Source organism: Ascochyta rabiei, chromosome 18 (assembly GCF_004011695.2).
Source record: "Ascochyta rabiei chromosome 18, complete sequence".
Taxonomy (NCBI): domain Eukaryota; kingdom Fungi; phylum Ascomycota; class Dothideomycetes; order Pleosporales; family Didymellaceae; genus Ascochyta; species Ascochyta rabiei.
Window position 1 is genome coordinate 1,258,832 of NC_082422.1, and position 27,485 is coordinate 1,286,316.

General features: G+C 54.3%; 14 protein-coding genes across 14 annotated transcripts, besides 11 other annotated features; 6 read left to right on the forward strand and 8 right to left on the reverse strand.

Annotated features, from left to right (window-relative positions):
• Positions 1 to 119: 119 nt before the first annotated feature.
• Positions 120 to 156: a tandem repeat.
• Positions 157 to 273: 117 nt separating this feature from the next.
• Positions 274 to 302: a tandem repeat.
• Positions 303 to 440: 138 nt separating this feature from the next.
• On the reverse strand, positions 441 to 3,843 carry EKO05_0010221 (H(+)-transporting two-sector ATPase; the record flags this gene model as incomplete). The annotated part of the gene is made up of 9 exons (XM_059637711.1): positions 441 to 497; positions 548 to 1,336; positions 2,268 to 2,428; positions 2,480 to 3,097; positions 3,149 to 3,233; positions 3,282 to 3,330; positions 3,380 to 3,401; positions 3,462 to 3,522; positions 3,583 to 3,843. 9 exons carry the CDS (start codon positions 3,841 to 3,843, stop codon positions 441 to 443), a joined length of 2,103 nt encoding a protein of 700 aa, XP_059493694.1.
• A 442-nt stretch (positions 3,844 to 4,285) lies between these two features.
• EKO05_0010222 (uncharacterized protein) lies at positions 4,286 to 5,656 on the reverse strand (the record flags this gene model as incomplete). Its single annotated transcript, XM_038942876.2, has 6 exons — positions 4,286 to 4,647; positions 4,702 to 4,769; positions 4,824 to 5,200; positions 5,256 to 5,326; positions 5,380 to 5,416; positions 5,465 to 5,656. 6 exons carry the CDS (start codon positions 5,654 to 5,656, stop codon positions 4,286 to 4,288), a joined length of 1,107 nt encoding a protein of 368 aa, XP_038794770.2.
• Positions 4,297 to 4,332: a tandem repeat.
• A 2,371-nt stretch (positions 5,657 to 8,027) lies between the features above and the next one.
• On the forward strand, positions 8,028 to 8,252 carry EKO05_0010223 (uncharacterized protein; the record flags this gene model as incomplete). The annotated part of the gene is made up of 1 exon (XM_038947045.2): positions 8,028 to 8,252. The coding sequence occupies one exon, from the start codon at positions 8,028 to 8,030 to the stop codon at positions 8,250 to 8,252; it is 225 nt and encodes a 74-aa protein (XP_038794771.2).
• A 536-nt stretch (positions 8,253 to 8,788) lies between these two features.
• Positions 8,789 to 8,821: a tandem repeat.
• Positions 8,822 to 9,185: 364 nt separating this feature from the next.
• EKO05_0010224 (Isocitrate dehydrogenase (NAD(+))) lies at positions 9,186 to 10,083 on the forward strand (the record flags this gene model as incomplete). Its single annotated transcript, XM_038942915.2, has 2 exons — positions 9,186 to 9,447; positions 9,506 to 10,083. The coding sequence occupies 2 exons, from the start codon at positions 9,186 to 9,188 to the stop codon at positions 10,081 to 10,083; spliced, it is 840 nt and encodes a 279-aa protein (XP_038794772.2).
• Positions 10,084 to 10,212: 129 nt separating this feature from the next.
• Positions 10,213 to 11,516, reverse strand: EKO05_0010225 (Alpha-methylacyl-CoA racemase; the record flags this gene model as incomplete). Its single annotated transcript, XM_038942914.1, has 3 exons — positions 10,213 to 10,684; positions 10,737 to 11,394; positions 11,444 to 11,516. The coding sequence occupies 3 exons, from the start codon at positions 11,514 to 11,516 to the stop codon at positions 10,213 to 10,215; spliced, it is 1,203 nt and encodes a 400-aa protein (XP_038794773.1).
• A 329-nt stretch (positions 11,517 to 11,845) lies between these two features.
• On the reverse strand, positions 11,846 to 13,111 carry EKO05_0010226 (uncharacterized protein; the record flags this gene model as incomplete). The annotated part of the gene is made up of 1 exon (XM_038947046.1): positions 11,846 to 13,111. One exon carries the CDS (start codon positions 13,109 to 13,111, stop codon positions 11,846 to 11,848), a length of 1,266 nt encoding a protein of 421 aa, XP_038794774.1.
• A 1,029-nt stretch (positions 13,112 to 14,140) lies between these two features.
• EKO05_0010227 (uncharacterized protein) lies at positions 14,141 to 15,749 on the forward strand (the record flags this gene model as incomplete). Its single annotated transcript, XM_038942783.2, has 4 exons — positions 14,141 to 14,426; positions 14,474 to 14,745; positions 14,791 to 14,915; positions 14,987 to 15,749. The coding sequence occupies 4 exons, from the start codon at positions 14,141 to 14,143 to the stop codon at positions 15,747 to 15,749; spliced, it is 1,446 nt and encodes a 481-aa protein (XP_038794775.2).
• A 320-nt stretch (positions 15,750 to 16,069) lies between these two features.
• On the forward strand, positions 16,070 to 17,036 carry EKO05_0010228 (uncharacterized protein; the record flags this gene model as incomplete). The annotated part of the gene is made up of 2 exons (XM_059637712.1): positions 16,070 to 16,500; positions 16,562 to 17,036. The coding sequence occupies 2 exons, from the start codon at positions 16,070 to 16,072 to the stop codon at positions 17,034 to 17,036; spliced, it is 906 nt and encodes a 301-aa protein (XP_059493695.1).
• A 200-nt stretch (positions 17,037 to 17,236) lies between these two features.
• Positions 17,237 to 19,440, reverse strand: EKO05_0010229 (uncharacterized protein; the record flags this gene model as incomplete). Its single annotated transcript, XM_038942885.2, has 10 exons — positions 17,237 to 17,481; positions 17,531 to 17,637; positions 17,688 to 17,758; positions 17,808 to 18,148; positions 18,196 to 18,542; positions 18,590 to 18,707; positions 18,754 to 18,794; positions 18,844 to 19,081; positions 19,130 to 19,160; positions 19,210 to 19,440. 10 exons carry the CDS (start codon positions 19,438 to 19,440, stop codon positions 17,237 to 17,239), a joined length of 1,770 nt encoding a protein of 589 aa, XP_038794776.2.
• A 59-nt stretch (positions 19,441 to 19,499) lies between these two features.
• On the reverse strand, positions 19,500 to 19,805 carry EKO05_0010230 (uncharacterized protein; the record flags this gene model as incomplete). Its single annotated transcript, XM_059637713.1, has 1 exon — positions 19,500 to 19,805. The coding sequence occupies one exon, from the start codon at positions 19,803 to 19,805 to the stop codon at positions 19,500 to 19,502; it is 306 nt and encodes a 101-aa protein (XP_059493696.1).
• An 86-nt stretch (positions 19,806 to 19,891) lies between these two features.
• On the reverse strand, positions 19,892 to 20,269 carry EKO05_0010231 (uncharacterized protein; the record flags this gene model as incomplete). The annotated part of the gene is made up of 1 exon (XM_038947047.1): positions 19,892 to 20,269. The coding sequence occupies one exon, from the start codon at positions 20,267 to 20,269 to the stop codon at positions 19,892 to 19,894; it is 378 nt and encodes a 125-aa protein (XP_038794777.1).
• Positions 20,270 to 20,622: 353 nt separating this feature from the next.
• On the forward strand, positions 20,623 to 22,111 carry EKO05_0010232 (AP-1 adaptor complex mu subunit Apm1; the record flags this gene model as incomplete). Its single annotated transcript, XM_038942789.1, has 4 exons — positions 20,623 to 20,661; positions 20,714 to 21,562; positions 21,610 to 21,981; positions 22,031 to 22,111. 4 exons carry the CDS (start codon positions 20,623 to 20,625, stop codon positions 22,109 to 22,111), a joined length of 1,341 nt encoding a protein of 446 aa, XP_038794778.1.
• A 540-nt stretch (positions 22,112 to 22,651) lies between these two features.
• Positions 22,652 to 24,461, forward strand: EKO05_0010233 (uncharacterized protein; the record flags this gene model as incomplete). Its single annotated transcript, XM_059637714.1, has 4 exons — positions 22,652 to 22,915; positions 22,964 to 23,087; positions 23,139 to 23,416; positions 23,463 to 24,461. 4 exons carry the CDS (start codon positions 22,652 to 22,654, stop codon positions 24,459 to 24,461), a joined length of 1,665 nt encoding a protein of 554 aa, XP_059493697.1.
• A 678-nt stretch (positions 24,462 to 25,139) lies between these two features.
• Positions 25,140 to 25,883, reverse strand: EKO05_0010234 (uncharacterized protein; the record flags this gene model as incomplete). Its single annotated transcript, XM_038942811.1, has 2 exons — positions 25,140 to 25,543; positions 25,607 to 25,883. 2 exons carry the CDS (start codon positions 25,881 to 25,883, stop codon positions 25,140 to 25,142), a joined length of 681 nt encoding a protein of 226 aa, XP_038794780.1.
• Positions 25,221 to 25,269: a tandem repeat.
• A 326-nt stretch (positions 25,884 to 26,209) lies between the features above and the next one.
• Positions 26,210 to 26,236: a tandem repeat.
• A 304-nt stretch (positions 26,237 to 26,540) lies between these two features.
• Positions 26,541 to 26,578: a tandem repeat.
• A 245-nt stretch (positions 26,579 to 26,823) lies between these two features.
• Positions 26,824 to 26,855: a tandem repeat.
• A 285-nt stretch (positions 26,856 to 27,140) lies between these two features.
• Positions 27,141 to 27,268: a dispersed repeat.
• Positions 27,269 to 27,280: 12 nt separating this feature from the next.
• Positions 27,281 to 27,370: a tandem repeat.
• A 72-nt stretch (positions 27,371 to 27,442) lies between these two features.
• Positions 27,443 to 27,483: a tandem repeat.
• Positions 27,484 to 27,485: the final 2 nt, after the last annotated feature.

Consider the following 27,485-nt stretch of genomic DNA (forward strand, 5'->3'; position numbering starts at 1 on the left):
TCGCGAGCTTGAGCTTGAGCTTGAATGCCTTGTTGGCTTGTTCAATGTTGCAGCGCGCACCTGTCCCCGAGCGAGCTAAGAGCGCCACTGTGGCTGAGCACCTTTCGTCACCGTGCTTGCCTTCTAGACCTTCTACACCGTCTACACCTTCTACACACGGCCGGCTGATTACCAGCAAGCAGATCTTACATTTCACCGAAGAAGCCCGGCGCTCTTCTGCACGCCGCCTGCAACCTCCGAAGAACCCTCACGACTTGGACCAAGCACATCAGAGCTGCTGCTGCTGCTGCTGCTGCTGCTGCCGTCACAGGACACGTGCACGCGTCGTCAGCGATTTCAGGCGACAACATTTGGGTGGTCTTGGTAGATTTCACAGTCTATCTTCGGCAGAATACTCGGCGCTATCTCGCTATGCAAACACCGCCTTCTCGTACCCGCGCCTACTCGTCAATGACAGAGGCGAACTTCTCCGTCAGCTTCTGCAACAGCTGCTCGTACTGTACATCATGTTAGTCAAAGCCAGCACAAGGTTTCCAGCGCGACTCACCTTCTTCGTGATGGCCTCCTCGCCTTCAGAAGGTACCTCGAACTTCATGCTGCGCAGCTGGCTCTGAATCTCAGAGGTCGCGTCTCGGACCTTGGGCCAGCTGTGTCCCTGGGCAACTGCCTTCTGTGCCTCGTCGTGGAACGCCATCATGTTCTTCATCATCCACTCCGTCTTCCACAGCGGACAGAACTGGTCGTAGTCCGAGTAACCGTTCTGCTGCAGGAAGTCTTCCTTGAGCAGGGTCGCAACATCGAGCGTAATCTTGTCAGAGTCGCCCAGCGCGGACTTACCCACGAGCTGCACCACCTGGTCGAGGTCGTCGGATGTTGTGAGAAGCTCCTTGATGCGGTCGCGAAGGCGAGGGAAGTCGGGGTTGTTCTCCGCATAGTACTTGTCGAGCGGCGTTGTGTACTTGGAGTAACTGATGGACGTGTTGACCGAGGGGAAATGCTTTCGCTGAGCGAGCTTCTTGTCGAGTCCCCAGAAGACTTGCACAATGTTGAGTGTACTCGTCGTGACAGGGTCGGAGAAATCACCACCCGGAGGACTGACGGCACCGACAATGGAAACCGATCCGTGACGCTCGGGGCTACCGAGAGCAGTGACGCGACCGGCGCGCTCGTAGAAGGACGCGAGCTTGGCGCTGAGGTAAGCGGGGAATCCCTGATCAGCCGGCATTTCACCCAGACGACCCGAAATTTCACGGAGCGCCTCAGCCCATCGCGAGGACGAGTCAGCCATCATGGCGACGTCCTTGCCCTGGTCGCGAAAATATTCTGCTACCGTAATCTGAAGCTCGTTAGCAGGCGTACAATGTGGTAGCAGTGATATCATCTTTTGCGTGAAAGGACTTGAGAGGAGGTTGAGAAAATCCGGAGGTAGTCAAGGAAAATACAGGACGCCAGGACATAAGAAGAGGCCGTGAAAATATTGCGAGCCTACAATTCTCTGCGTGCTGAGACTTGATAGAGGTCCTGGCACTCTGGAGGCAGTCAAACGAAATCCAGAAGGCTGAATGGAATAGCCATTGTCGAACGCCAGCTGAACACAGCGGGGAGAGACTCCTGCGCGCGCGGTATTTGTCGATGCGCTGGGAATGCCGTGCAACCATCTGTACTCGAGCCGACATACAGCTCAGGTGGATGAAACGCCTTGGTCATTGAGAAGACAAAATCACCCCAAAGCTTCTCGGCAGGGTCCTCTTCGTAAGGTTGAGGCGGAGTTCGAAAAAAAGTCCAGCGAAAGCAGCTTATCCGAGAGAAAGAATCGTCCAGACCCATAGCGAGTGTCAGAGGCCCCAGATGGGCAAGGGCATTGTATGTGAAAGGGTCTCTGAAGTGAACCCTGAAGTCGGCGTTGCGGTACCACGAGGGTGCATCGACGCTCCCCAGCTGATAGGTAAGGTTCTCGAGTTTGGCGGTAGCAGCATCTTCGAACCCGGCATTGCATTGTTCGGCATTTCCAGGCATTGCGTTGTCCATGTCCAGTTCCGGGGTTGAGATGAAGAGAAGCGAAGTGTGGACAACAAAAAAAGTACATGATGCAAGTGGTTCAGCCCGAGAGCGGGAAGCACTACGCGGAAAGAAAGAAAGAAAGCCCAAGGAAAAGAAGAAGTAGCAGCGTGGAGGAAGTCATCCCCGAGTCAAACCCTCAAGAGAAAAAGAGGGACTGAGCATAGGGGAGGTCGTCAGTGTCAAACGAAAGGAAAAACAGTACTCACTCCGGTGTAGATGGAGGCTTCACGGGCAGCCACGGGCATGTTTGAGGTGTTGGCGATAAGCGTTGTACGCTTCATAATGGGCTCCTTCTTGCCGTTGACCTCGATGGTCAGCTCGGGGAAGTCCATCAGGACTTCAGCCATCTCGTTACCGCGCTCACCACCTGTACTCTGGTTAGCTGATGACTCGATAGAAGATCAGACACGCCGCTCACATCCGACGTAGACGATGATGTCAGAGTTGGAGAACTTGGACAGCGACTGGGAAATGACAGTCTTTCCACAACCGAAAGCGCCAGGAATGCAGACGGTACCACCCTGAACGGAGGGGAAAAGCGAGTCCAAGACACGCTGGCCGACAATGAGGGGCCGGTCGGACGACAGCTTCTCGTTGGAAGGGCGAGGCACTCGCACAGGCCATCGGTGCATCATGCTGTGCTCAGACTTGGTGCCGTTGAACTCGATCTCGAGAATCTTCTCGTCAACGGTGTAGCTGCCCTTCTCGGCGATGCGGGTGATAGTTCCACGCGCACGGGGCGGGAGGAGGATCTTGTGCTCGCTGAGCAGGGAGTTCTCAAAGACGGTACCGAAGACATCTCCACCCGTGATGTGGTCGCCAACCTTGAGGCTGCCGGGTGTGAAGTCCCACTTCTTCTTGCGGTCGAGGGCGGGCAGGTCGATACCACGGGGGATGTAGATCGAGTTGGAGTCGTCGGCGATACCCTTGAGGGGACGCTGGATACCGTCGTAGATTGTCTCCATGAGACCAGGGCCAAGCTCGACGGACAAAGGCTGTCCGGACCTTGTGACAGGGTCGCCCACGGTGACGCCAGCTGCAGTTGGTTAGTGCGTGTCGTGGTAGTTTGTCGTTGCGCTTTTCGTACCAGTCTCCTCGTACACCTGAATGGTGGCCTTGTCGTTATCAATCCGAATGACTTCTCCGACGAGGTTGTCGTGGCCAACACGGACCTGGAAGCGTCAGCCTGTGCCTTTGCGAAGCGTATGCATGCCACCTACAAGTTCGTACATGGCAACACCAATCATGTTCTCGGCCACGATGACGGGACTGGGGTGGTTAGCAGGTGGTGTAGACGGCAAACGATGCGGTGACGTACCCGGAGACGGAGAAGACCTGGCCTGTGAATAGTCAGCAGAGGCTTGAGAAGGCGGGAAACCGTCGCACGGAGGCGCACTCACCATCAGGTTGCTTGCCCTCGGCCTGCTGCGACTGGGGCTTCTCCTGCTGCTTCTTTGGTTTCTGCCACCCCGCCAATTAGCTGCCTGCGCCGCGCCCACGCTGCGTCACGGAAGAGCTTACCGGGCCCATCGTTGCTGCTTGCTTCTCTTTGCGTTGCTGCTTGCTGTCCTCGGTCAATGCGATGGGTGGCGGTGGTGGTTCGCTGACGTCTTCGCGGTGCGGTGTTGGCGGTGGGCTCCTGGGGAGCGGGACCGTGCGCGGCTCGACGTCGTCTTCGAACAGGCTGCTGCTGCTCGCAAAGGTCGATATGTAGGAGATGTTCTTCTTCTGGATGAGGTCGAGCAGAGAAGGGCGCTTGGTGAGGCGAGGGCGATTGAGCATCAACGGTGGTGATGGTGCAGGTTGGAGGCTGCTCCACAGACTGCGCTAAGAAACGGGACGTGCGCGCGAGCTCCAAGACAAGGTCGGCCAGCGTCATATGCCGTCAACAGGCAGATCTCCAGATGCGGCAGGGCTTCGAGGAATCTTGCGTGTGAACAAATGCTCAGCAGCGTCTCATGCACACTCTGCTCGCAGGTGGGTTCGGACACACGCTTGTAAGAACTGCAGCGCTGCTAGAGAACGAGGCCTACGTCATACCGGCAAGGTGCTTCGACAGCGCAACAGGCGGGCCTGAAGTCATCCACAGAATGCAAGTAGACGGTCTTCCAGAGCCAGAGACCACGTCAAAGCCACGCACGGCCTCTGCAAGGCTTACCGTGCCGAGCACGACTCTTGCACGGACTGATGTCTTGTCGAAGCCTGAGAGCTTGAACGTGCGGTGTCATTGCAGGCTACTTGTATTTGTGCTCGTACCCGTACTCGAACTCGGGCCACTCCGTCTCTCTGCTCTCACTGGCACTTGGCTGCTCTCGACACCTCGACGCCCAGGGCCCATCCCAACCCCTGTATCACGTCTCGCATTCGGTTCTCTTGCTTTCATCTCGTCCACCGAGCCGCCATTCAACATAGCCAGGCCTGTCAACCGCATGAACTGTCTCCTGTCTTCGCTGGCCGACATAGGCTGCTCGGACACTATCGCCGGTAGCCATTTAGTGAACAACGGTTTCATGACGAGGGCCGAAGCACAGATGATAGCGACATTGACCTCGATCGTCGACCACACAGCTGCATGCGTGCCTGATGCTGTACAATCTTAGCGAGCGAACCCTCAAGGTAGTCAGAGTAGCCAAGACATACCTGTCATATTGCCTCGACGAGCAGCGTCTTGCACCAGCGTCAGTCTCAAGATACTCACGATGCACACACTACCAGCAGTTAGCATTTCGAACGCCGAACATCACCAGCACCACCAGGCTTACAATCCACCCAGCCCAAACACCACCCAAAGCCCCCATTTCTGTCTCCTCGGCAGCTTTAACTTCCCTACTATCGGCATCGGCAGGACCCAAATCGCCCAATCGATGACGATGCCCAGAATGCCCGTGCGCAGAAAGTGATGCTCTGCATTCTTACACTCCCCATCCACTCTCCCGTCCCAGTACGTATTGACCGGGTTGCACAGGAAAATGATACCGAAGACGCCCCAGGCAGTCGCGCCAAGAATCAGCAGGAGCAGAACGTAGCAGTAGTATCTTGGCCACTGCAAGTGCGAGAAGATGCGCAAGTATTGGAGCGTGAACCCGGCTTTGACCAGATTGACAGACAGCTGGTAGAGGAGGGAGTGTGCGAAGATGAGCTGATGGGCCGTTAGTCGTGGACGGAAGAGCTGCAAGGGGTGATGTTATGCGTACTTTGAGCATTTTAGAGAGTCGGTGGAGACTGGACTGTTCGTCCGTGGCTGGGGCCATATCGAGGCCGGATTCTGCAAGCATCTTGTCAGACCGCTGTTGAGCTGACCGCAAGAAGTGTGCCTACCTGCGCCGACTACCGCAGTCATACTGATGGACAGAAGCTAGGTTTGGGTCAGTCTGAGGGCCCCCCACGTCGTGATTTTACACACCAGTGCCACGCTGATGAAATAATCCTCAACACCCCATTTACCCGGCGCAAGGCAGATCCTGCTGTACCATCGGAGTAACACGACCAGCAGCGCCAGGCTCGTGAAGAGAAGAGCGGGGATCAAAGCGGACTGCTGGAGGTTCGCCGTGGCCTTCTGCGACAGGATGAACCAGCTCGGAGAGTGCGTGTCCATCGTGTGTGGATCGTAAAGCGTGTCACTCATTTTCGAACGTGCGAGGCTTGGGCCGGTCGGTGAGACCTATGAGAAGAGTACTTGTGGTCTACCATGAGATGTTGGAGAAAAGCTTTGTATTTGGTTCTGCTTGACGGCCGGTTAGGAGCCTCCCGTCAACGGGTTTGAACCGTGGTAGAATGATGTAAGGTCGACGGTTTGTTGACGACGAATACCTAGGACTACTCACGCACGATACTATTACCTTGGACTTCAACGACGACCGATGATTGTTGAAAATGCGATGATCACCAGTGCCGCTGTCTGCTGCTAATGTGAAACTATAACAAAGAGCTTCTGGTGTGATGCATCTTGTTTGCTGCACTGCCAAGCTGGATCGTTGTAGATGGACGGTAGGATAAGTTGGTCGAGGGTAGAGAAGACTGGGACAGATATGCGCTAAGAACATCGAGACGATTGCGACCCACGGTTGACCGCGGGGTTGTCCAATATTGTGACGCGTCTTGGGCTTTCTGCACTTGAAGAAGCAACTCCTGGGGCGCTTCTTTGTTGAGTTCCTGCCAGTACGTGTCACAGAGGTGGGATTTCCTCTACTCTGATCGTGAGCCTTATACGTAGAGGTCAACCGCCAGCCGAACCGTGGTCCCAAAGATCCGGAGTTTACAGAGTCAGATGTTAGGTACCAGCACATTCAAGCTGTACGACTGCACCAAGACAAAAACTCTCTTGGTCAAAGCTAATGCGTCAATTCAAACCTGAACAGAGAGGAAGCAGAGGCTGTGCTATTTCCACGTTGCGGAAAGGGCGGGAACAAGTGACCGTGGATCTGGATGATGTTGGAATTTAGTTAGATACGCAAAAGGGAGAGTATCGTAGTCCCGCCAACCTGTTCCCAGATCGAGCAGTGAAGTGGCCGAAGATAAGCAAAAGTGCTGTCGGTCCAAGCATCTGAATTGGGAAGCGTCCAGGCCTTGCTTGTGTGGCTTCATTGGAAGAATTGTGCGGCTTCATTGGAAGAATTGTGCGGCTTCATTGGAAGAATTGTGCGGCTTCATTGGAAGAATTGTGCGGCTTCATTGGAAGGGACATGATTTATGGATCTGAAGATTTCGCAGTGATGCGCTCCGTTGCTGTGCCGCACAATAATTGAGTTGTTCGCGATGCAGGCCTTAGCATCTCATTCAACGGAAAACAGGGACCTTCAACAAGTTGATATACGGTGATGCATCGTATCCGGGCTTTCCAGGTAGCCAAATGCCAGCAAGGATGGAGTGTGGAGATAGTGGGACATGGTCGTGTTCCTCAGCTTGCTGGGAGTCTTGGTGGTCTTTGATATTTGTCAGTACGCTGCAGGTAAGCGGTCTAATAGCGAATTGTCGGTGACTGGTGGTAGTGTATGCAGGCGGTATCGTCGATGGAGCAGCAAAAGGACGCCTTGAGAGGATTACTGCAGTGCAGTAAACCCATGTGGAGGTCTTGATAGGTGATGTGAAAAGCGCATCAGTCGTGTTGTGGAGGTCCCACGGGTCGACGTTACTCTAGCGACGTATCGTAACAATGTTGAGGTAGACGATGTTCGAGCCGACCCGACAGTATGGTGAGCATGCAAATCAATACAAGGTGGACTCTCCGTGGGTCGTGCTTAGCTTGGAAGTTGGGCTTCTCAAGGGTCCTCGGCGCATGACTGAGCGTGGGTGAAGCGCAAGGGGAGCCGAGTGGAGGCCAGTACACGTCCGCATTGGCTCCCAAACAAATTAAGCTTTCTTTGGGCGTCAAGCGCAAACGAGATTTGAGTGATTGCGTGATTGCAACGCGGCGACGTATGGGAGAATGTTTTAGAAGATGTGCTAGCGCCGCCTCGTTTGGGAACATTTCAAATACTCACCACAAGCCGTCTAGGATCGCGGCCTGTATGAGATCTCGCGTAGAACGACAATTTGTCAAAAACGCGTGATTTCTGTCCACACTGCGAAATCACCTGCAGGATGCAACCCAGGCCCACCAAATCTCCTAAACGCTCATTGGGCTGGTTTCGCTAATCTCGAGCCCAACTCGCGGACGTTGCATCGTGTTTTCGCAGGTCCTCGTGGGCAGTCCACTGTCTTCCGGTTCGGTATGGCAATTCTTGTCTGGTGCTAAGGATAGATTGGTCTCTGTGGGCCTGCTAAGAGTCTCATCACGCGCTCTGGGGAAGCCGAATCATGGAAGACGTGTCGCAGGATTACCGGGGGATTGAAATAGTCTGTCGGCTCCTGGAACAATTGCAAATCGTCCATTGTGAATATATCCCGCCTTCAAGCCCATGCCATCAAGTACGACAATGTCTCAAGAATCTTCATCGCGGGCATCATCCATCTGCTCTTCAGATACCATGGCCTCTATGGCATCTCAACAGTCCTACCACCCATATCTAAGCCAAGGACGAGCCTCGACCATCACATCATGGACCTTGTCCATCCAACGGAGCCCTCAGCAACCATTCACCTCCGATGCCGACACCATGTCCTGCGAGGCTGCCATCGAAGCCTACAGGCAACTCAAAGTCGCACTTTTCTCAAAGGCAGCTGCCTCGCTGTCTTATCCCCAGACTGGCTGAATGCCCACGACGTGTAGCGATGAAAGCCGCCGTTCTAAGAGCAATATTGCAGACAGCGTCACTCAACCGCTACGCTTAGGGATGCTGTCGACCGACCCAAGACAGCTTTGCTACTTGTCGGACAAGTTCCACGACGGACCCGAATTATTCTACGATACCCACATTCTAGCCTATCGACATTTTTCTTTGGCGTTGGTGGCGTGGGGACATGATGACACGATAGTGTCGCGGTTTCGAAGTTCTCTCGAAGTTCTCGAATGTAGATTTGGAATCGCTTTGATGGTGGCTTCTGGCTCGAAGTGTAAACGTTATGCAAAAGTACCTGCCTTCCATCGTAGCGTGCCGCGCGGCTGCGAAAAAAAGCCGCACACACAAATGAGCCGAAATCCAGCACCACCCACACAGCTCCCCCTACAACGTCAATTAATTAATTCCAGATATACCAAACTGTAGCGCTTAGTTAGGAGATGTATTACGTGTTTTCAACTTATTTTTAACTGTGTAGTTGTAGAGTTGTAATAATTTAAATCTTACCCCTATTATCTATCTATCTGCCTATCATCCTCTATTACTGTATTGTAGGAGCAGTCAGCACATATGCTAGCCTTTGTTAGTATTTAGTAGTAATTATAATCTCCTATAACAGGCATAACAGCTGTAATAAAAATACACTAAAAATTAAGTGTGTGGGTGGTGGTGTAGGTGGTGGTAGAGAACCTCAGCATTTACTGTGTGCGGCTTTTTTTTGTGCAGCCGCGTGCGTGCTCCAACACAAAACTAGAGATGAAGACAAAGCAAACGATCTGGTTCCACGTGGCGATATAACTGACATGGTTCTGCTGTGTGAGCCTGTGAGGAGCTGCAGGTGCGGCCGGAGAAGCGTGACGCTAGGCCCAGGTGGGAAGACGCCATGTCGAAAACTCTCGGACAGCCATGACGGGCAGCAGCAACGTCAACACCAGCGCAGCCATGCTGCTCCCACGGATACTCGCGCCCGTACGCGCATCGATCCAGACGCCCTCGACCTTCATCCTCCCAGCCTCTCGCGTCATCGATGCCCTCCGTACCGCGAACGGCGCCTCCGCACACGCACCGAGCCTGTCGCTCGTCAGACATTCAGCCCATCAGGCCCAAGGGCGAGCCAACGGTGCCAAGGACGGGCCAGGAAAGCGACTGGGTGCGAAGAAGAGCGGAGGTACCACGTGCAGCCGGCAATGCAGCAGAGGGAGTAGACGGCTGACGACGACGTGTAGGAGAGTATGTGATCCCCGGAAACATCATCTTCCGCCAGCGCGGCACACACTGGTTCCCCGGAGAGAACTGCAAATTCGGCCGTGACCACTGTATCTTTGCCACCGAGTCTGGATACGTTCGATACTACAAGGACCCGCTCAAGCACCCCAAGCGCCAGTACATTGGCGTGGCGCTCGAGAAAGACCACCAACTGCCCTACCCACGAAACGCCCCCCGAGCGAGACGGTTGGGCTTCGTTGCCGTGCCAGTCACCCAGACAGAGGCGAGCGCGCAGGTGGTGGTCAACGATCTGCACGTCCGAGAAGGCTCGGGCAGCGACAGCAGCATCGTGGACACACCGCGGCACGGAAAGGTCATCTCCAAGGCCAACAAGGGATACGCTTTCCGCGAAGCCAACTGGGAGATTGGTCGCGCAGCGGAGAAGGCGAATGTGCAGGTCAAGAAGTTCGTCCCTGGCGACCGATGGGCCGCGTGGCGCAAGTCGAACGCCAGAATACAGGCCAACATCGAGAGGAAGAAGCTGAGGAACGCCGGAAAGAAGACTGGGAAGCCGAAGAAGAGGCAGCAGAGGGCCTGAGCGAATTCCTTGGCTGTATAACTATCGTGTGTAGGAACAACAGAAGCTTTGTACATTCAGCCTGCTGGCCAACACACGCCCAATCGCACGCTGAGACTGACTCTACCACTCACCACAGAACAGGCTCAATCATAGCTTCGCCGCGTCCTTCCATCCCAGCAGGCCGCTCTCGTCAACAAACTGTCGACCCTTGGTCCACCCTGTCCACCTCGTAAGCGTCTCTTCTCCGCCGTCGCCAGCCTTCAATCCCCGCTCGATCCATCCGCTACCTTCCAGACCAATGCCCTGCCCCACAGCGGCAGGCCTCGAATCCTCGCCTTCGTGGACAGCCAATGCTGGCGACGACTTCAGCGTTACCGCCGGCCGCTGGTCGAACCCTTGCGCTTCCAATTCTGGCTGGGTAAATACTGGTGTACAACAGGCGTCTGTACCGTCAAAGATGGCCTCCCACTCATCGCGCGTCTTCCTCTTGAACACGGCGGTGAAGAGGTCCTTCAGCTTTGGCCAGTCAGCCTTGTTGTCACGACTACCGGGCAGATCAGACGGCTTCAGCTCAAGGCCCTTGAGCAGCGCAGCCCAGAACTGTGGCTCGATCGCACCACTACTCATTTGTCAGCTTGCAATGCCCACAAACCGAGAGCAACGACACCTACACAGCCATGTACTTTCCATCCCTGGTCTCGTAAGTGTCGTAAAAGGGCGCCCCGCCGTCCAGCATGTTGGTGCCCCTCTCCGCTCCCCAAATCTGGCTCTTCATCCCCAGCCTCGGCATCGTCGCAAGAATCGCACTACCGTCCACCATATTCGCCTCGACCACCTGTCCGATCCCGCTCCTCTCTCTCGCCAGCAACGCCAGCAAGATACCGATAAAGCACATGGCACCGCCGCCAGCAAAGTCGCCCATGAGGTTGCCGGGCGGGTACGGTTTTTCTCCCTTGCGCCCAAACAACGACAAGACGCCGGAGACAGCAATGTAGTTTATGTCGTGCCCCGCCATGGCGCTGTACTTCCCGTCTCTCCTAAACCCCGTCATGCGCGCCACTATCAATCTCGGATTGAGCTTCAGCAGCACGTCAGGACCCAGTCCAGCTTTTTCGAGCACGCCGGGCCGGAAGGGGTCGATGATGATGTCTACGATGGGGACGATTTTTCTGATGAGCTCGAGCCCGGATGGCGTCTTCATGTTCACGCAGATGCTGGTCTTGCGCCGCGTGAGCTGGTCGCTGGGCGCGCCGGACTTGTGGGCTGGCGCGCGGTCGAGCCGCAGCACGGTTGCGCCGTAGTCGGCTAGCAGCATGCCTGCAAATGGCCCTGTGTGTCGTCGGCATAGTCTCTTGTCTTGTGTGGCTGTTGAACCTACCTGGCGCGAGGCCTGCGAACTCGAGTACGCGCAGCCCGGTGAGCGGCGGTGGTTGGTAGGATGCGTTCGCCATTGTGTGTGTGGTTGTTACTGTGTCAGCTGTATGATGTTCTTTGGGGGCAGCTCTCGCGAGCTTGAGAGCGTTGCGATGTCTGTATAGCTATAGCGCATGCTCGACGTCGACATTGTTGGATGCTGAGGTTCCGGCTATACACTCCCGCGGGGAAAGATAGGTGAGTTGCCGAGGTCTGTGGGTCTGATGTGCCAAATCAGGTAAGCATAACCGTCACAGAGATGATATTCGCTCTACCACGAAGCTTACGATTGTGCGTTACCAACTGGCCCTGCCCCTATCTACCTTGTCTACCACGAACCAGCACGGCAGGAAAACATCAGACTCTCTCAGACCCCGTCTCCTGATACTTCACCGTCGATGATACTATCCGCACGTTTCAGGCGATACGGTGTCCACGTCCGGTAAACCGAATCCACCATGCTCATCAACCCTTGACGACGCAGACCAAACTCACCACAGAGCGCGGACAAGAACTCGACCTCCTTCAACTCCTTGCAGCAGTGCGCGGAGTTCTCGGCATCGAGCTCGACCTGGAGCAGGACAGTGGCATCTGTAGTGGTAAGCATCAAACCCGGGGGCGCGTGGTGGCAGAGCTTCCCTAACCAGCCCTTGCCTTGCGGCTTCATGATCCAGTCGGCCATGGGGATCTGCACCGTCAACATGGGGCTCGCAAAGTCGAGTTGCACGCGCAGCGTCGTTGCAAGCCATTTCCCGTCGACGGGCTCGGCGGCAATGAGCGCGGGCTTCTCGTCGAGGAGCGAGCGCACGGAGACGTGCTTGCGAGGAGGCATGAGGATGTGCGACTGGCCCTTGACTGGCTGTAGCTCGAGAGCAGCTGGGATCGCTAGTTGGGTGGTTGTAGCGTCCACGTCCATCTCTGAGAAGTAAAGAGACGCGCGTGTGGGAGTCTGCAGGGGAGATGCGTTATCCATAGTCAGCTTGAACTCACCAGCTTGGCGGAAATACCTGAAGCGCTCCATGCCCTCTGGTCCAGAAAGCGGAATGTAAGCAGCCGTGTAGAACGCGCCGCCGAGAGGAATCTCCATGGCCACGGGGTGTAGAGCGTGGTCGATGACAAGCGCAAATGTATCCAAGCACATGCCGACCACAGCATGGTACTTTGTTTCTGCTCCTGCATGCCGCGCGCACGTCATCAGGTGAACATGATTAGCATACTGGCGAAAGCCCCGATCCATGCTGCTACCGATGGTGGCCTGCAGTTCAGTAACAATGCGTGTAGATACACCCAAGCACGTTGCGAAGCGTCCAGTCGTGTGCCAGAAGGAGCGGCCAGTCCCCAGTAGGCCCACGTCAAGTCCCGCGGCTTGGTTGACTACGTTCCAAGAGTGCCATGTTGACCACGAATAGTCTTTGGCGTACTTTAGGGCTACCTGATTTGCAATCTTGAACAGTCGGTCCTGGACTTCAGACGAGGGAGTGGCGGCGACGTTGTTTACTGAAGTCATGTTACGGGGTCGAGACTTGTGTAGTGTTGGTTTCGTTGGTTCGGGTGGTATCGAATCGCAAAGACATGTCTCTTCATCCTGTTGTTGCTGTGTGTCTACAGTGTGAACAAGGTTGTGCTTGTACATGATGTCTTGCTAAGCCAGCCTTGTTTCACAACGCCATGATTCAGCTCGACAGGGCAGTGCGAACCTACTCTTTCAGCATACACAGGGACCGACGTACGTAGAACAATTGGCTCGAATCAGCGTGGGCACTGCTATTATTCTGCATGGGCCCTCAGGCGTGATGAACAAGTTTCACAGAACTCGAAAGAGTCCAACTTCGACAGCGCCGTGATGCCCGACCACGATTCAAATCTTACTCAAAAAGATCATCACGTATGCATATGGATATGTACAGCCCCTATGACACCGCCTGCGCAACAGTGAAAAATGCGCAGCCAGCTCTAATGGTGCTCAAAAGCGTCCTTCTCCGCAGCGCTGAATCGCAACCGCCCAATGTAAGTACTCGATAGCGCTCGAACAAAACGTAAGAGGCTGATGAGATAGGCGGATGAACTGTCTGATGGTGCGTTGAAGAAGAGAAGCCTCGCGCGCGGCGAGAAATTTATTCAAGCTCACGCATCACGTAAGCAGAACTAGCGCCCGCTGTGGGCTCGGACTAAAAGCTCAGGCTGCGACGCGCCGCGACGCGACGATCCACGAACCGCAAGACAGGTTGATGCTCGCGTTGATGCTTGTGTGTGGTTTTCCATTGCAGGTGATTCGGGATGATTTGTAAAATTGCTTTCCTCGCATTGCTGTGGCTGCAATGGTGAAATTAGCTTTCAGTGACGATGAAGCCCGCATGCAGCTTCGTCTTGGACCTGCCCAGCAGCTGTTGTCTCGACTTGCTTCCTTCATGGAATTCGTCCCCGTACTTCGTGGCTGCTTGCATGAGGCGTCGATGGCATTGCCTCAGCGAATCGACCCCTGCACGTTATCGCTGTCAGCCTCGTCCCGCCCCGCTTGTGCTGTAGACCTCCACAGTGTTAGCTGGTATTGAAGCCTGATTGCATAAGCATGCTGTCGGAGTACATGTTTTCCATGAAACATATATCAGCAGCGCCGGACTAGTTTTGACACTCAGTATCACCTATTAAACGACACTGCGCGATGGACAGATCATCAAAACCTACCTTCAACTTCGTGAATCTCAAGCATCCTGACGATCTGAAAGATGGAGAAACACAACTCCGCATACGGCGTCTCGCCATGACTGAAGTTGGCAAAGCGCGCAGGAAGCCCAAGACGAAGCGTGGGCGCAACGAGATCGTCCTTCAGCTTCGCAACCCCACGGAGCGGCAGCCAAACATGGATCGTCTTGGCAGCGGATCCACGGATCCTTTCAGTCGATATCCCATTGAACTGGACAATGATGCCCGGGCTTTGCTTGCGAACAGTAAGTACGCCGCTCGAATGGGGGAGAGTGTTCTTAATAAGAGCTAGTCTTCAGTCCAGATTCCACACACACAAGCCACATGAGAGGATGTTGGTTCCCAGTCGGGCTCGATAGTCCCGCAGCTTTCCATCACTTGTTAGCCAACTCTCAGAACTTCCTCTTTCAGAAGACAAACGGGCGCTTTCCATCGCAGGACAATGCGCTGGCGCTGGTGCACCATCACAAGGCGCTTCGTTTGGCGAGGGAGTTGATGAGTGATTCAAGCAAGTATACAAGCAATGAGGCTGTCGGCGTCATCGTCTCATTCACTTGTCATCATGTAAGCAAAACCACTGACGCTGGCTGCTATAACTTACAGGCGCAGGCTTTATTGGGCAGTTTCGCCGGCGGTGAGTGGAAGCAACACCAGGATGCACTTGTGAAGATAATCGAGATGAGAGGTGGATATGACACGATTCACGAGGAACACCTCCGAATCACAGTCTCGTGGTATGTCGTCTATTGTCTGCAACAAATGCACATGACTGTTGTGCTTTAGAAAACCCACTGACGGACGACAGGGGCGATCTTATGGGCTCTTTCGCACAGGACATACCTCCTTCAGCGCCGTTACCTCGCCAATGGGCAGCAGAGTGTAGATCGCCATCCGGCACCCCCCGACCCCAAAGTGCCATTTCATTCGCATGGAAACAGCAGATGCCAATGCAAATGGACTGGATTTCCATATTCGACGACATAGTGCACTTGATCTCGCTCGCCAGCACCCTCAACCACCAACAGCTGGAGTTGGCAGTAACAAGTGGTAGTTGGATCGAGGCGATCGTGTGGCGCCTGCTCGCTACACGGCCTCTGAGCCGCGGCAACGGACTAGAGAACGTACTAGAAGAGGTGTGTCGACTCGGCACCCTCCTGTTCCTGGCTCCGTGCTGGCGAGCTCTGGGACAATCCCCTGTGTGGACCGCAGCCATATCGAAGAACCTCCAGATCGTGCTCTTGCAGCACAAGACAGGATGGGGTGATCTCAAGCCACTACTCGTGTGGTCTCTGTACTTTGCAGCATTCGAAACAAGCGACTTGATAGAACGTAGTCAGTTCGTGTCTATGTTGGCGATGGTCATGGGCAGTCTTCGGCTTCAAGAATGGAGGGAGTTGCTGCAGCTTGTCAAAAGCGTGTTGTGGGTGGACAAAGTCTTTGCCGGTAGCGACGAGCTGATTCGAGATGAGGTCATGCATATCGTAAGCCAGAGTTCCGTCATGCTTGCTTGGAATGACGGATCGTATACTCTGTTTGAGGAATCTTGTAGAACAGTGGGAAGTCACTAGGCTTATTAGGGGAGGAAGTAATCCCTGCTCATGCATACATCGTGGGTCTGCTTACTGTACAGTTTTAGCCACAACGTGTGTTCCAAGTCTGTCTATGGACGGCTGAAGTAGATCTCGACCGGAAATTGGGAATATTCCGTCTGAGCATGGTAACGTGTTTCAAAGCATATCTCTTGGTCACGGTTATCGAGATGTAAGACTAAAGATAAATAGAGCATAAGCTGCCCTCTTCTCCTTACTTCTGAACCACACATATTCATTCTACTTCGGAGCCCTTCAGCCTTCTTCTTCCCGATCGACTTCGGCCGCCAACTATAGCAATGGAGCACCTTCCAGCCGACCACTTCGTAACGTCCATGCAGTTCACTGCGAGAACCCACCGCGATGTCTACCCAGCCATCGATCCCACCCAACCCGCTCTCTCACAGAAGGGTAAAGTCGTACTCATCACCGGAGCCAGCCAAGGCCTGGGCGCGCTCGGATTCGCGCCCTCATTTGCAGCCGCCGGCGCAAAAGCCATTGTCCTCGTGGCTCGCACAGCCGGAAAACTCCAACAAGTAGCCGACACCCTCGCCAAATCCCACCCGGGTGTCGAAACACTCGTTGTGCCTACCGACGTCAGCGACCCCGCATCCGTCGCCTTGCTGTTTGAGAGGGTGAAGGAAGAGTACGGCCACGCCGACGTGCTTGTAAACAACGCCGCGATCCACCAAGCCATAGCGCCAATCCAAGACGTCGACCAGCAGCGCTGGTGGAATGAAATGGCACGCACTTCCCCCCCCCGCATCGAATTGTTTTTTTACTGACCCCAGTCCACAGACCCTGAACATCCGCGGCACCTTCCTCGTAACGCAGCACTTCCTCAAACTCCTGCCCTCTCCGGCCACCCCAGCGAAGATCATCACCCTCACGACCGGATCGGCGTATCTAGTCTTCCCCTCGCTGAGCGCCTACGGCATCTCCAAACTCGCGGTTCTCGAGCTGATGGCGTATCTTGCGGTCGAGAGGCCGAATGTGCTGGCTGCAGCGCTGCATCCTGGTATCGTGCTTACGGAGATGACGGGAGAAGACTTCAAGAAATTCGCTGATGATACGCCGGAGCTGGTTGGTGGGGTTGGCGTGTGGCTAGCTGGGTGGGAGGGCGTGGATCGGGCTTTTCTCAGCGGCAGGTTTGTGGATGCCAATTGGGATGTTGAGGATTTGGTGGCGAGGCGGGATGAGATTCTGGAGAAGGACTTGTTGAAGATGAATTTGAATGCGAAGTTGGGTGCTGAGCAGTTTACGTAGTAGGAACATTAGATGGAAGCGAGTTGTTGAGACTCAACTGCTTCGTATCGTTAAGGAAGTGGACTTGCTCCTTGGTATGTGCTGTTAACAATATCGTGCAAATATGTTCTCTCATACCACATCTCACTAGTGCCCAAATCCAACAAGCGACTTTGAGTATCAGGAAACTGTTGATGTTCGTTTCCCGTCCAATCTAGACCTCAAATGTCGTCATGGTATTCCGCGCTGGACTTTCTCTGATGCGCAGCATTCGCAGCAGCGACGTCGCCCGCAACCACGCTACTATGCCTCCTCATCTCAGCTTTCTCATTCTCAACATACTTGTCCGGTCGTTTTGAAGCGATGGCTTCCTTGTCCTTGAACACAAGTAGAGGGGCGTCGCCCGCAAAGTAGCGATCCAGATCCTCGAGCGTTCTGCCGGCGGTTTCTGGGTAGAGGAAATAGACTGGTGAACTCGTCAGGAGAGAGAACATGTGCCGACGGAAGTGACTTACCTATTGGGATGAAGGTGAAGTTGAACACACACCAGATGATGTAGAAACGCCATTGCAGGCTCCTGATTCCGGGAGGCGTGATTTCAACAACCATGAAGTTGAAGATCCTTGAATCTTTGGTAAGCAACGCTTTCAGCTTTCGTGCCGTCTGACTTACCAATTCGTCGCTGTGCCAAGTGCAGCGCCTTTTGTTCGCATGGCCATGGAATTGATCTCTGTCGGGTAGAGCTGTTCGTGATCAGCAATGCTGTTCCATCTCGACGAGGTGAAGACTCACCCAAGGCACACCCTGCCATCCAATACCAAAGAAGACGTAGTATAGGAAGAAGAACGCAATGGAGCCCTTAGCCCAGGCTTGGTTTGTGGTTACTGATAGCGATGTGTCCTCGTTGTACCGAATGCAGATTGTGATGATGGTGTAGCAGAAGAACTGACCTGCTGCAGCATACATCATCATCTTCCTCCTGCCCCAGCGCTCGACATTAGGGATGCCGATGAGAGAGAAAAGGAGGTAAGATACTGAGTTGCATGCAGCCAAAAGACGTGCGAGATTGTTGGTGAGGCCCACCGACTCGATCAGAACGGTAGGCAGGTAGTAGGAAGTCACATTGATTCCAGCTGTGACTCTGTCAGTAGTTGAGGTTGGTGGTGAAAATGGAACCTACATAGCTGCTGCATGGCCTGAGTTCCCATGCCAAGAAGTACTCGCCTGATCGTATGCGTACCGGCCTGGTCTCCAGTTCGGCCACGGAGCAGATCGCGCCAACGTACAGCGTGGTCCTTCTCGTACTGCACGGCCCATTGAATGTCTTTAGACTGGGTAATGATGAAGGGATCATCGACATCAGTCGCTTCCAAGTCAGCAAGAATCCGCTCGGCTTCGTCAACACGCCCTTTTGCCATCAACCACCTGGGCGACTCTGGTAACCACGGGACAGTCGCGAAAAGGATGATGATGAACAAAAATTGAAACGCTAGCGGAACGCGCCATGCCGGGCTTCCTGCGACAAATCTGTTCAAGGTCAGCGGGAGATGCGGATCTGGTGCGGCTCAGCTCACGAGAAGCCATAAGTGACCCAATTAGAAAGCGAGAAACCGGCAATATTCATGATCATCTCGATGATGATCAACTTGCCGCGCCAGCTAGCCTTTGAAGTTTCTCCCTGCCACACAGGCGCTACAGCTGTTAGTATAACCCGCTATCCACGGACGCTGCATCGTACCTGTTGACGTGTTGATACCGTTTCCTATCCCGGCAATAATTCTGTGGTATGTTCAGTGATTGAGACTTTCAAGTAACTTGACAGGCCCACCTTCCAACGATCATTTCGGGGACATTGAAAGAAGCTATCTGGATGATTGCACCAATGCTCATGATGGTTGTGCCTAGTAGAACGCATTTCTTCCTGCCGAGCGGATCACCGATTGCGCAGACAGAGATGGCACCGAAGAAACATCCGATATCGTAGATTGCTGTGACTGTACTGATGAGTGATGTCTTTCCATTCAGGTCAAGCTGATCGAGAAAATCTGGGGTGACGATGACGCCGCCTAGGACAAGTTAAAAGTGTGTTCAGCACGGAGACCGTGCTAACGAACCAAAAACACCCTGATCGTAGCCAAAAAGCGTCTGCCAATCTGTTAGGTCCGTCGACTCGGCAGTCGGCGTGCAAGCTGACCATGTCTGTTGCACAGGCTACAGTGACCCATACAGTGAGCCATGTCCCTGTTAGGCCAAAGTATGGCTTTCCAGAGCCAAGACCGAACATGTTTTGATTTCGCGGTGTTTTGGCAGTGTCTAGATGAGTGGGTGTATAAGAGCTGCATGAGTTATGCGTGTGCGTGGTCTTGATGAGCGTCTTAGCTACTTCAACAAAGGATACGAGCCTCCCGCAGCTTGTATGGGCCATCCTGTCATGACGGAAGAGTGCATGAAGCGCTTGTTTCCATTGGCTGCGTTCGAATGCTGTCAACGCAGCGACACTGGGCTTCCCCGCGCTTTAGGCCCGGCGATCCCCAGAATCTGGGGAACTGTGACGAATGGGTCGTGTGATTTGCTTCCAACATAAGCAAGTCTGCACCATCTTCGGATAGAATGTCGTAATGTCAAAAACGATGTTCTCAAACTCGTCACATGTGCTGCCTGACAATAGGTAGATTGCTGCGCAAGGGAGCCCTGCTGTGGCACCGAAGTGATGCAAGGGTGCAGGCTGAGGTGCATACGGACCTTGTGGATGCAGAGTGCCAGTGAACCAACCTTGGACACGGACGTCATTGAGCGGATTTACTTATTTGGCAAGACGAGCTGCCAATGGCGTTTTGGGAAACATATCGTTTCTACAGGTAGAAGCAGGAAGGCCTTCACAGGTTCACGTTCATAACGACCTTGTCGGCGAAGTCGAGACAAGCCTTGCCAGAGCCGGACAAGGGGGAGCAAGCTTCGCAGAGGGCTGCAGGCCGACCACTTGCGCAGCTTCTTTGGAAGAAGATGAAGTGCAGGGCTGAGTAGATGAAGTGCAGGGCTGAGTAGATGAAAGTTTTGGCTGAGTAGATGAAAGTTTTGGCTGAGTAGATGAAAGTTTTGGCTGAGTAGATGGACGTTTTGGCGGAGTAGATGGATGTTTTGGCAGCAACCCGGACCTCTACGTGATTTTGGACAGCAGCTGCTTGATGTTCAGTTGATACAGCGCTTGTGAACTGGTCCATGGCAGTGACGTCCAAACAGGGTAATGACGTCATTGATTGCACGACAAAGAGCAAAGGTGAAGGAGAAGGAGATGTTGTGGCACGACTGGATGTGTGTTGACTAGGTTGACAGGGTGGTAGCAGGCCCTGGAGGTTCCCCGATGTTCTGCTGCGACGCTGTTGTGGTGGTGTGTGATGTGTGTCAGCTCCGCAGACCGTCAGGCAGGAACGATGCTAGCGGGCTTGGCAATTGCGGGCTCCCGAAGGCCAGTTCCATGCATGGGTTCAGGGTGCGGCAGCAACATCACACCGCCAACGACGTCGGCCTTTCTCTCGTGCCCGCGCACAATGAACTTGTAGAGGACCCAAACCAGCGACACTTTGCTTGACGATCGAAGCCACGCACAATGGCGTCAGCGGTGTTCTTTCTCGACCTGAAGGGCAAAGTACGCTTGTGGGGTGTTCTTGGAGGAGCCGCCTGCTAACGGGCGTGTACAGACCCTGCTGGCGCGCAACTACCGCGGTGACATTCCCATGTCGGCGGTCGACAAGTTCCCCGTGCTGCTCAGTGAGGCCGAAGAAGAGAGCTCTGCCGTGCCGCCATGCTTCTCCAACGAAGGCATCAACTACCTCTACATTCGCCATAACAACCTGTACCTGCTCGCCCTCACCAAGCGCAACACCAACGCCGCCGAGATCCTGCTCTTCCTCCACAAGATCGTCGAGGTCTTTACAGAATACTTCAAGGAGCTCGAGGAGGAAAGCATACGAGACAACTTTGTCGTCATCTACGAGCTGCTGGACGAAATGATGGACTTTGGCTACCCGCAAACGACCGAAACCAAGATCCTGCAAGAGTACATCACACAAGAATCGCACAAACTCGAGGTGCAGGCACGGCCGCCCATTGCAGTCACCAATGCTGTCAGCTGGCGAAGTGAGGGCATTCGCTACCGCAAAAACGAAGTCTTCCTCGATGTTGTGGAGTCGCTCAACCTCCTGGTCTCGGCAAACGGAAACGTGTTGCGCTCGGAGATCTTGGGTGCGATCAAGATGAAGTGCTACCTCTCCGGTATGCCTGAGCTGCGCTTGGGCTTGAACGACAAGGCTATGTTTGAGACCACCGGGAGGGCGACACGAGGAAAGGCGGTCGAGATGGAAGACGTCAAGTTTCATCAGTGTGTGCGATTGTCAAGATTCGAGAACGACCGAACGATCAGCTTCATCCCGCCCGACGGCGAGTTTGAACTGATGAGCTACCGCCTCAACACACAGGTGAAGCCTTTGATCTGGGTCGAATGCATAGTAGAGAGTCACTCTGGAAGCAGGATAGAATACATGCTCAAGGTATGTGCACTGTCCTTCTCGCCAAGAACATAGCTGACACCGAACAGGCCAAGGCACAGTTCAAGCGGCGAAGCACAGCAAACAATGTCCAGATTTCGATACCCGTTCCTGAAGACGCCGATACACCTCGCTTCCGCACAAACATCGGTACGGTACACTACGCTCCTGAGACATCCTCGATCGTCTGGAAGATTAAGCAATTTGGAGGAGGAAAGGAGTTCTTGATGCGCGCAGAACTTGGCTTACCCTCTGTACGGGGTGATGACGAGAAGGGTGGCGGTATGATGGGTGGTTTCGGTGGAAGCATGGGAGGTGTTGGCGGAGGAAAGGCAAAGAGGCCGATCAACGTCAAGTTCGAGATTCCATACTTCACAACAAGTGGTATCCAAGTTCGGTACCTCAAGATCATCGAGCCAAAGGTAAGCTCTACGTCTTTGCGTAAATGTAGACTCACTGACAGTTTTGTAGCTCCAATACCCGTCGCTGCCCTGGGTGCGGTACATTACTCAGTCTGGCGATATCGCTGTACGATTACCGGACGTGGCTTAGGAAGAGCGGGACGATTGACGATAGACATACCAAATGAACCCAACGAAGACTCACAGCAACACTGGCCTTCATGTGCAGTGCGGCGAACATGGCACCATGTCCACCGATATCGTATTGCTTACTCGTGTCTTTTAGCCGTACATGTTCTGGACCTGCTCACCCTCTAGTAGCGCAGGAAACCATCGTCGTTCCATAGTGGGCATTGCCCTTTCTGGACGTTGATATTGACAAAACCCATCACACGTTACCCGCACGAAGCCGCAACTCAAAGCCATGTCCCGGTCACGGCATTGGTTTGTTCAGCTACACGTTACTGTATACAGTCTGGCCGTCGCGGTTTGTGCTGTAAGCGGCACCTACCCCTGGTCCCAGTAAGGCTTGACTTACCTTAACGAGCTTTGAGCCGAATGGCGTCATCGGCGGTTTTTCGTATACCGGAATGACGAGTATTAACTCAAACATAAGTATGGACAACTGCCGGAAGTTCTGATCTTATTGAGAAGCAATTCATTGCGGATCGATCGCGACAGCAGCTAAGCTATGTGGTCCTCATTCGTCGCGTTGCTGGCACTGTCAGTGAACGCACTCGCTGCTCCCAGCAAAACTTCAACAGTTGCCCGTGTGAAGAACGGCACCATAGAGGGAGTGCATTCGCCTTCGTATAATCAGGATTTCTTCCTCGGTGTACCGTTTGCTCAGCCGCCCCTAGGTGACCTCCGGTTCAGGCAAGCTCAGTCGTTGAACACGACCTGGGAGGGGACTCGGGATGCAAAGGAGTACGCTACACACTGTGTCGGCTATGGGGTAAGTAATTGTGCCGTTCTCTCATTGAATACAGCTCAGTCCTACTAGCTCGACCAAACCTTCTACAAAGCCTCGGAAGACTGCTTATACCTCAACGTGGTCCGTCCATCTGGATATGACAACAAGAAACTCCCAGTCGCCTTCTGGATCCATGGCGGAACATTCACAAATGGCGAGGCTTTGTGCTATGCTAAGCTTCTTGATGTATACTGACTGAGTTCAGGTGGAGCCGCTGATCAGCGCTACAACCTCTCTTTCATCGTCGAGCAGTCCGTCAAGATCGGCAAACCGATCATTGGCGTTTCGATCAACTACCGTCTCAGCCTCTGGGGATTCACTAGCTCGAATGAACTTGCAAGCGAAGGTTTACTAAACATCGGTCTGAAAGACCAGAGACTGGCGTTGCACTGGGTGCAGGAAAACATCGAAGCCTTCGGAGGCGACCCAAAGAAAGTCACCATCTTTGGCGAGTCAGCCGGTGCAGCTTCTATTGGTTTTCACGTAGGCGTGTTCCACACTCTAAAAGTCCCGTACTAAGTTCTGACAGCTCACTGCTTACCGCGGCCGTGACGACCACCTTTTCCGTGCCGCGATCCTCCAGTCTGGCAACCCCATCTTCTATAACGCCCAACGCGGCGCGAATGCCACTCAATCGGCCTTCAACACTGTAGTCTCTCAAGTCGGATGCGCCTCGTCCTCCAACAAGATCCAGTGCCTCCGTGACACCCCCTTCTCAGCACTCAACGCAACCATGAACGGCACGCTCTCCTCAACTGGCGGCTTCGCTCCCGTCACCGACGGCGACTTGGTACAAGACTATGGCTCCTCGCAGCTCAGCCGCGGTGAGTTCGTAAAAGTGCCCATAATCACCGGTACCAACAGCGACGAAGGCGCCTCCTTCGCGCCCTACGGCATCAACACCACGGCCCAATTCCAAGCCGCACTCACAGCCAGCAACCTACCCCTTACTCTCCAAACCTCCCTGCTAGCCGCCTACCCCGACGACCTATCTACCAACGTCATTGCCGCCCTCGGCAACCAAAGACCCGCTGCCAGCTTCGGCTACCAATTCCGCCGCGTCGCTACCTACATCGGCGACCAGCTCTTCATCGCACCACGCCGACAGACGGCCAAGTCGTGGGCGCAGCACGAGGTCCCCGCTTACGCATACCGCTTCAACGCCGACCAAGCCGGCTTCGCCCCCGAGCTAGCCATCAGCCACTTCAAGGAGATCGGCTTCGTCTTCTACAACCTCGCCGGCGTCGGGTTCCGCCCGGACATCAAGCCGTTCGAGGGCAAGCCGGAGCGGTACGCGCAGTTGAGTGCGTTTGTGTGCCGCTCGTGGATCAGCTTTGTGCACGATCTCGATCCGAATGCGTGGCCTGGGCGAGACGGTGTTGTTCCGCTGTGGCCGCAGTATAGCGTCGAGGACCCGAGTGATTTTGTGTTCGAGGTTAATGCCACGAGTCACGTTGAGGCGGATACGTGGAGGGGGGAGGGGATTGAGATCATCAATCAGAATGCCTTGGCCGTGTTTAGCAGGTAGGTGGTCTGTCGTGTATAGTATAAGCAGTGGCGAAAAGGCAGAGAATTGATACTTTGGGGTCTGAGACCCCCTCTCCCACGACAATGAGTGGTGCAGTTATCCGCTGGGCACGGATGAGACGAGGTCCATCAATCAGCCTTATCGCACAACTTCGACGTACAAAGTGGTTGTTTTCTCTTGGCATCTCAGCTGTAAGCCGCGAGTGTGAGTAGCCATCTACTTTGCACATGTGCTACGTTTTTCCTGCTACAGTCATCACCACACTGCACTCTAGGTTGCTCATCTCACCTACTCCGTGTGCAGCGAATTCATTGCCTCCCCTGTTGACGATGACGATGTGAGCAGACTGCAACCACGTCCCCAACGTCAGTCGAGATCTAAGCGCTTCCAAATGCTGTTGGGCAGGGTGTTTGGCTGCCCTCGTCTGCCGAACAGATCTGGGCGGGTAAGTGTTTGTGGAGGCCTGGAGAGAAGTGAGATGCAGCCCGATTTCATCAACGGAGAAGGAAAAGAACGATCGCATGGCTTCGTGGCTGAGTTCAAATCTGTGGGAAAGTATGAGTAGATGGAGAATATGGTATCTTCATCAACGAGCGTTTCTCCTTTCTCCGTCTCCTGGCAATTACAGCATACCTACTAAACCTCCAGCCCGTCCATTTACAGTCCCCTTCAGTAGCCTCACATCACACCCACAACCGCCAACACGGCCCCAACGACTACCGCACCCAAACCCACCGTCTTCAGCCCCTCCGCACCCCCCGTACTCGCCTCCGTCGAACTCGCACTCGCACTCACACTCGCAGCCGCAACCTGCAATCCATACGCCGTCGTCTGGACCGCAGTGCCACTAACCGTCACAGTCCCAACACTCGTCGCCGTCGTGCTAGCCGTGCAGCCAGCCCACGAGGTCCACGGCGCGGCGGTGCTCCAGGGTCCTGCGGTCCAGCCCGGCCAGTTGGGGTCTGGACATGCGGTGCCGTTCCACCAGCTTGTCCACGGGGCGTTGCGCCACGCGGACGCCGAGGCGCTGGGCCAGGCGCTCCAGGGGGGTGAGGAACCCCAGGGGCCGGCGCCGGATGGGCCTGTTGGGAGGGGGGTTTAGTCGATGTTGCTTGTGTTGGGGGCGAAGGGGAGAGAGGACTTACCACCCCAACGTCCCGGCCCGTGGCCACCATCATGATCGTGGCCTCCCGGCCCCCACGGTCCCGAACCAGGTCCATAGCCGCCTGTCGGCCATGGAGCGTTGGTGAGCGTCGATGGCACCTTGCCTGCCGAGACGAGCGAGTCGTACAGCGACGACCATCGAGGCAGGTCTGTGGTTGCCCAGGGCGGCGTCACGACGGGGGTTTGGGCCGCCGGGGTTGTGGATTGCGAGAATGCTGTTAGCGCAAGGGCTGCGAGGGGTGCGAGGTGAAGTTTCATCGTTGCGAGCTGTGGTCGTTGGGGGATCCTGATATATCCAAGGTGTGATGTCTGAGGTTGAATGGTGCGGTTGTACACCGAAACCTCGAGGAATTCAAATAGCCTGTGTAAAGAGAAGGAAAGAAAACCCACCACGCGACATTCTCACCTTCATATACACCACTCCTGCTCTAGCAACACCACGCGTCGCTGACCCGCACATCACAGCTCCGGAGGGGTCCCGCGAGGCTCATCTCACCTCACCTCACCCTTTGATCTTCACTCCATCCACCGTGACGCACCCGCTGACGCGTTTGCTGCTCTCGCTTGCGAACGTCATATGCAGGGCCATGCCATGCCATGCCATGTCATGCAGCCCTACGGGTGCATACGCAAGTCAGCGATCATCGAGGAGGCGCCGTGCTACGACGACGAGTAGCAACCGGGGATGCGAGAGAATTGCAATCGTTGATTGGCGCCGAGACAACGTGTCCAGGTATTCGATTTCAGGTTATTGGGTCGCCAGAGCTGCGGCTGGATGAATGCGTGGATGTGGACGTGTGCTGTGGAGTCCGGAGAATAGGGTGGGGGAGAATCGCGGACATGGATTCATCCACCTTGCACATCCACCGTTCAGCGTCTGCCATACACACCGCGCCCTTTGCGTCCACTACACTTGTCAGTCAGTCAGCTTGTCAGTCAGTCAGTCAGTCAGTTGTTCAAGCAACCGCGCGTCCCACCTCACGTGGCCACCTCGAAGCTCGCACAGCAGTCTGTCGTGCGATCAAGATGTCAGTCCTGCTGGAGAAGGACGGTCGTGGGCGCGAGGTCCACGAAGCAGAGCAGCAGAAAGGCCGGCTGTCGATCGATTGATCAGTCGGCGAGTCGGGAGTTGAGTGCCGATGTCCTGCTCTTGTATTACTTTTTCTTACGTTCTTGCCCTCCTCTTACTCTTGACTCTAACGCCACGCAACGCAACGCCACGCAACGCAATGTGGTCCTAGAAAAGAGACACATACAGGGCATGTTACCATCTAACCTTATCTCTACCAACGTACATGGTATTAGCTATTTATCGTATTACTCAACTAGAGCTTCATGCTAGATTTCATCAACAACGTGTATTTTACCAAGCCTTAGAACTCGACATTCCAAAAACCCAGCATACCCAAAAACAACATACAGCTAGCATTAGAAAACCATCTCTCCACCTACCACCTCCCTCTTTCTCTACTACCTCGAAACACATCCACGACATCTGTCAGGCCGAGAGGCGCCGACATGTGGCAACGTCCACGTCTGACCTGGAATTAGCAACAAACACTATTTATTCTAGCTATAAGCTAACCATCCAAGTAAGTATTACCACCTTCTAAAGGCACGTTTAGCATAGTAGGTAGAGCTATTTTCTAGTTCTTTCTACCTCTACTTCTTCTCTTCCTCTTACTTTTTAGTTTTCACTATATATACTACGCCTTCATCTCTCCTTCTCTTTCTGCTTCTACTTTAGCTGTTACTAAGTATTACGCGTTTACTAGTGACGCTATAGTAATATATATAATAAGGTATATATAGTAGAATATAGTGTAGTATAATATAGTATAGTGTAGTAGAGTGTAGTTA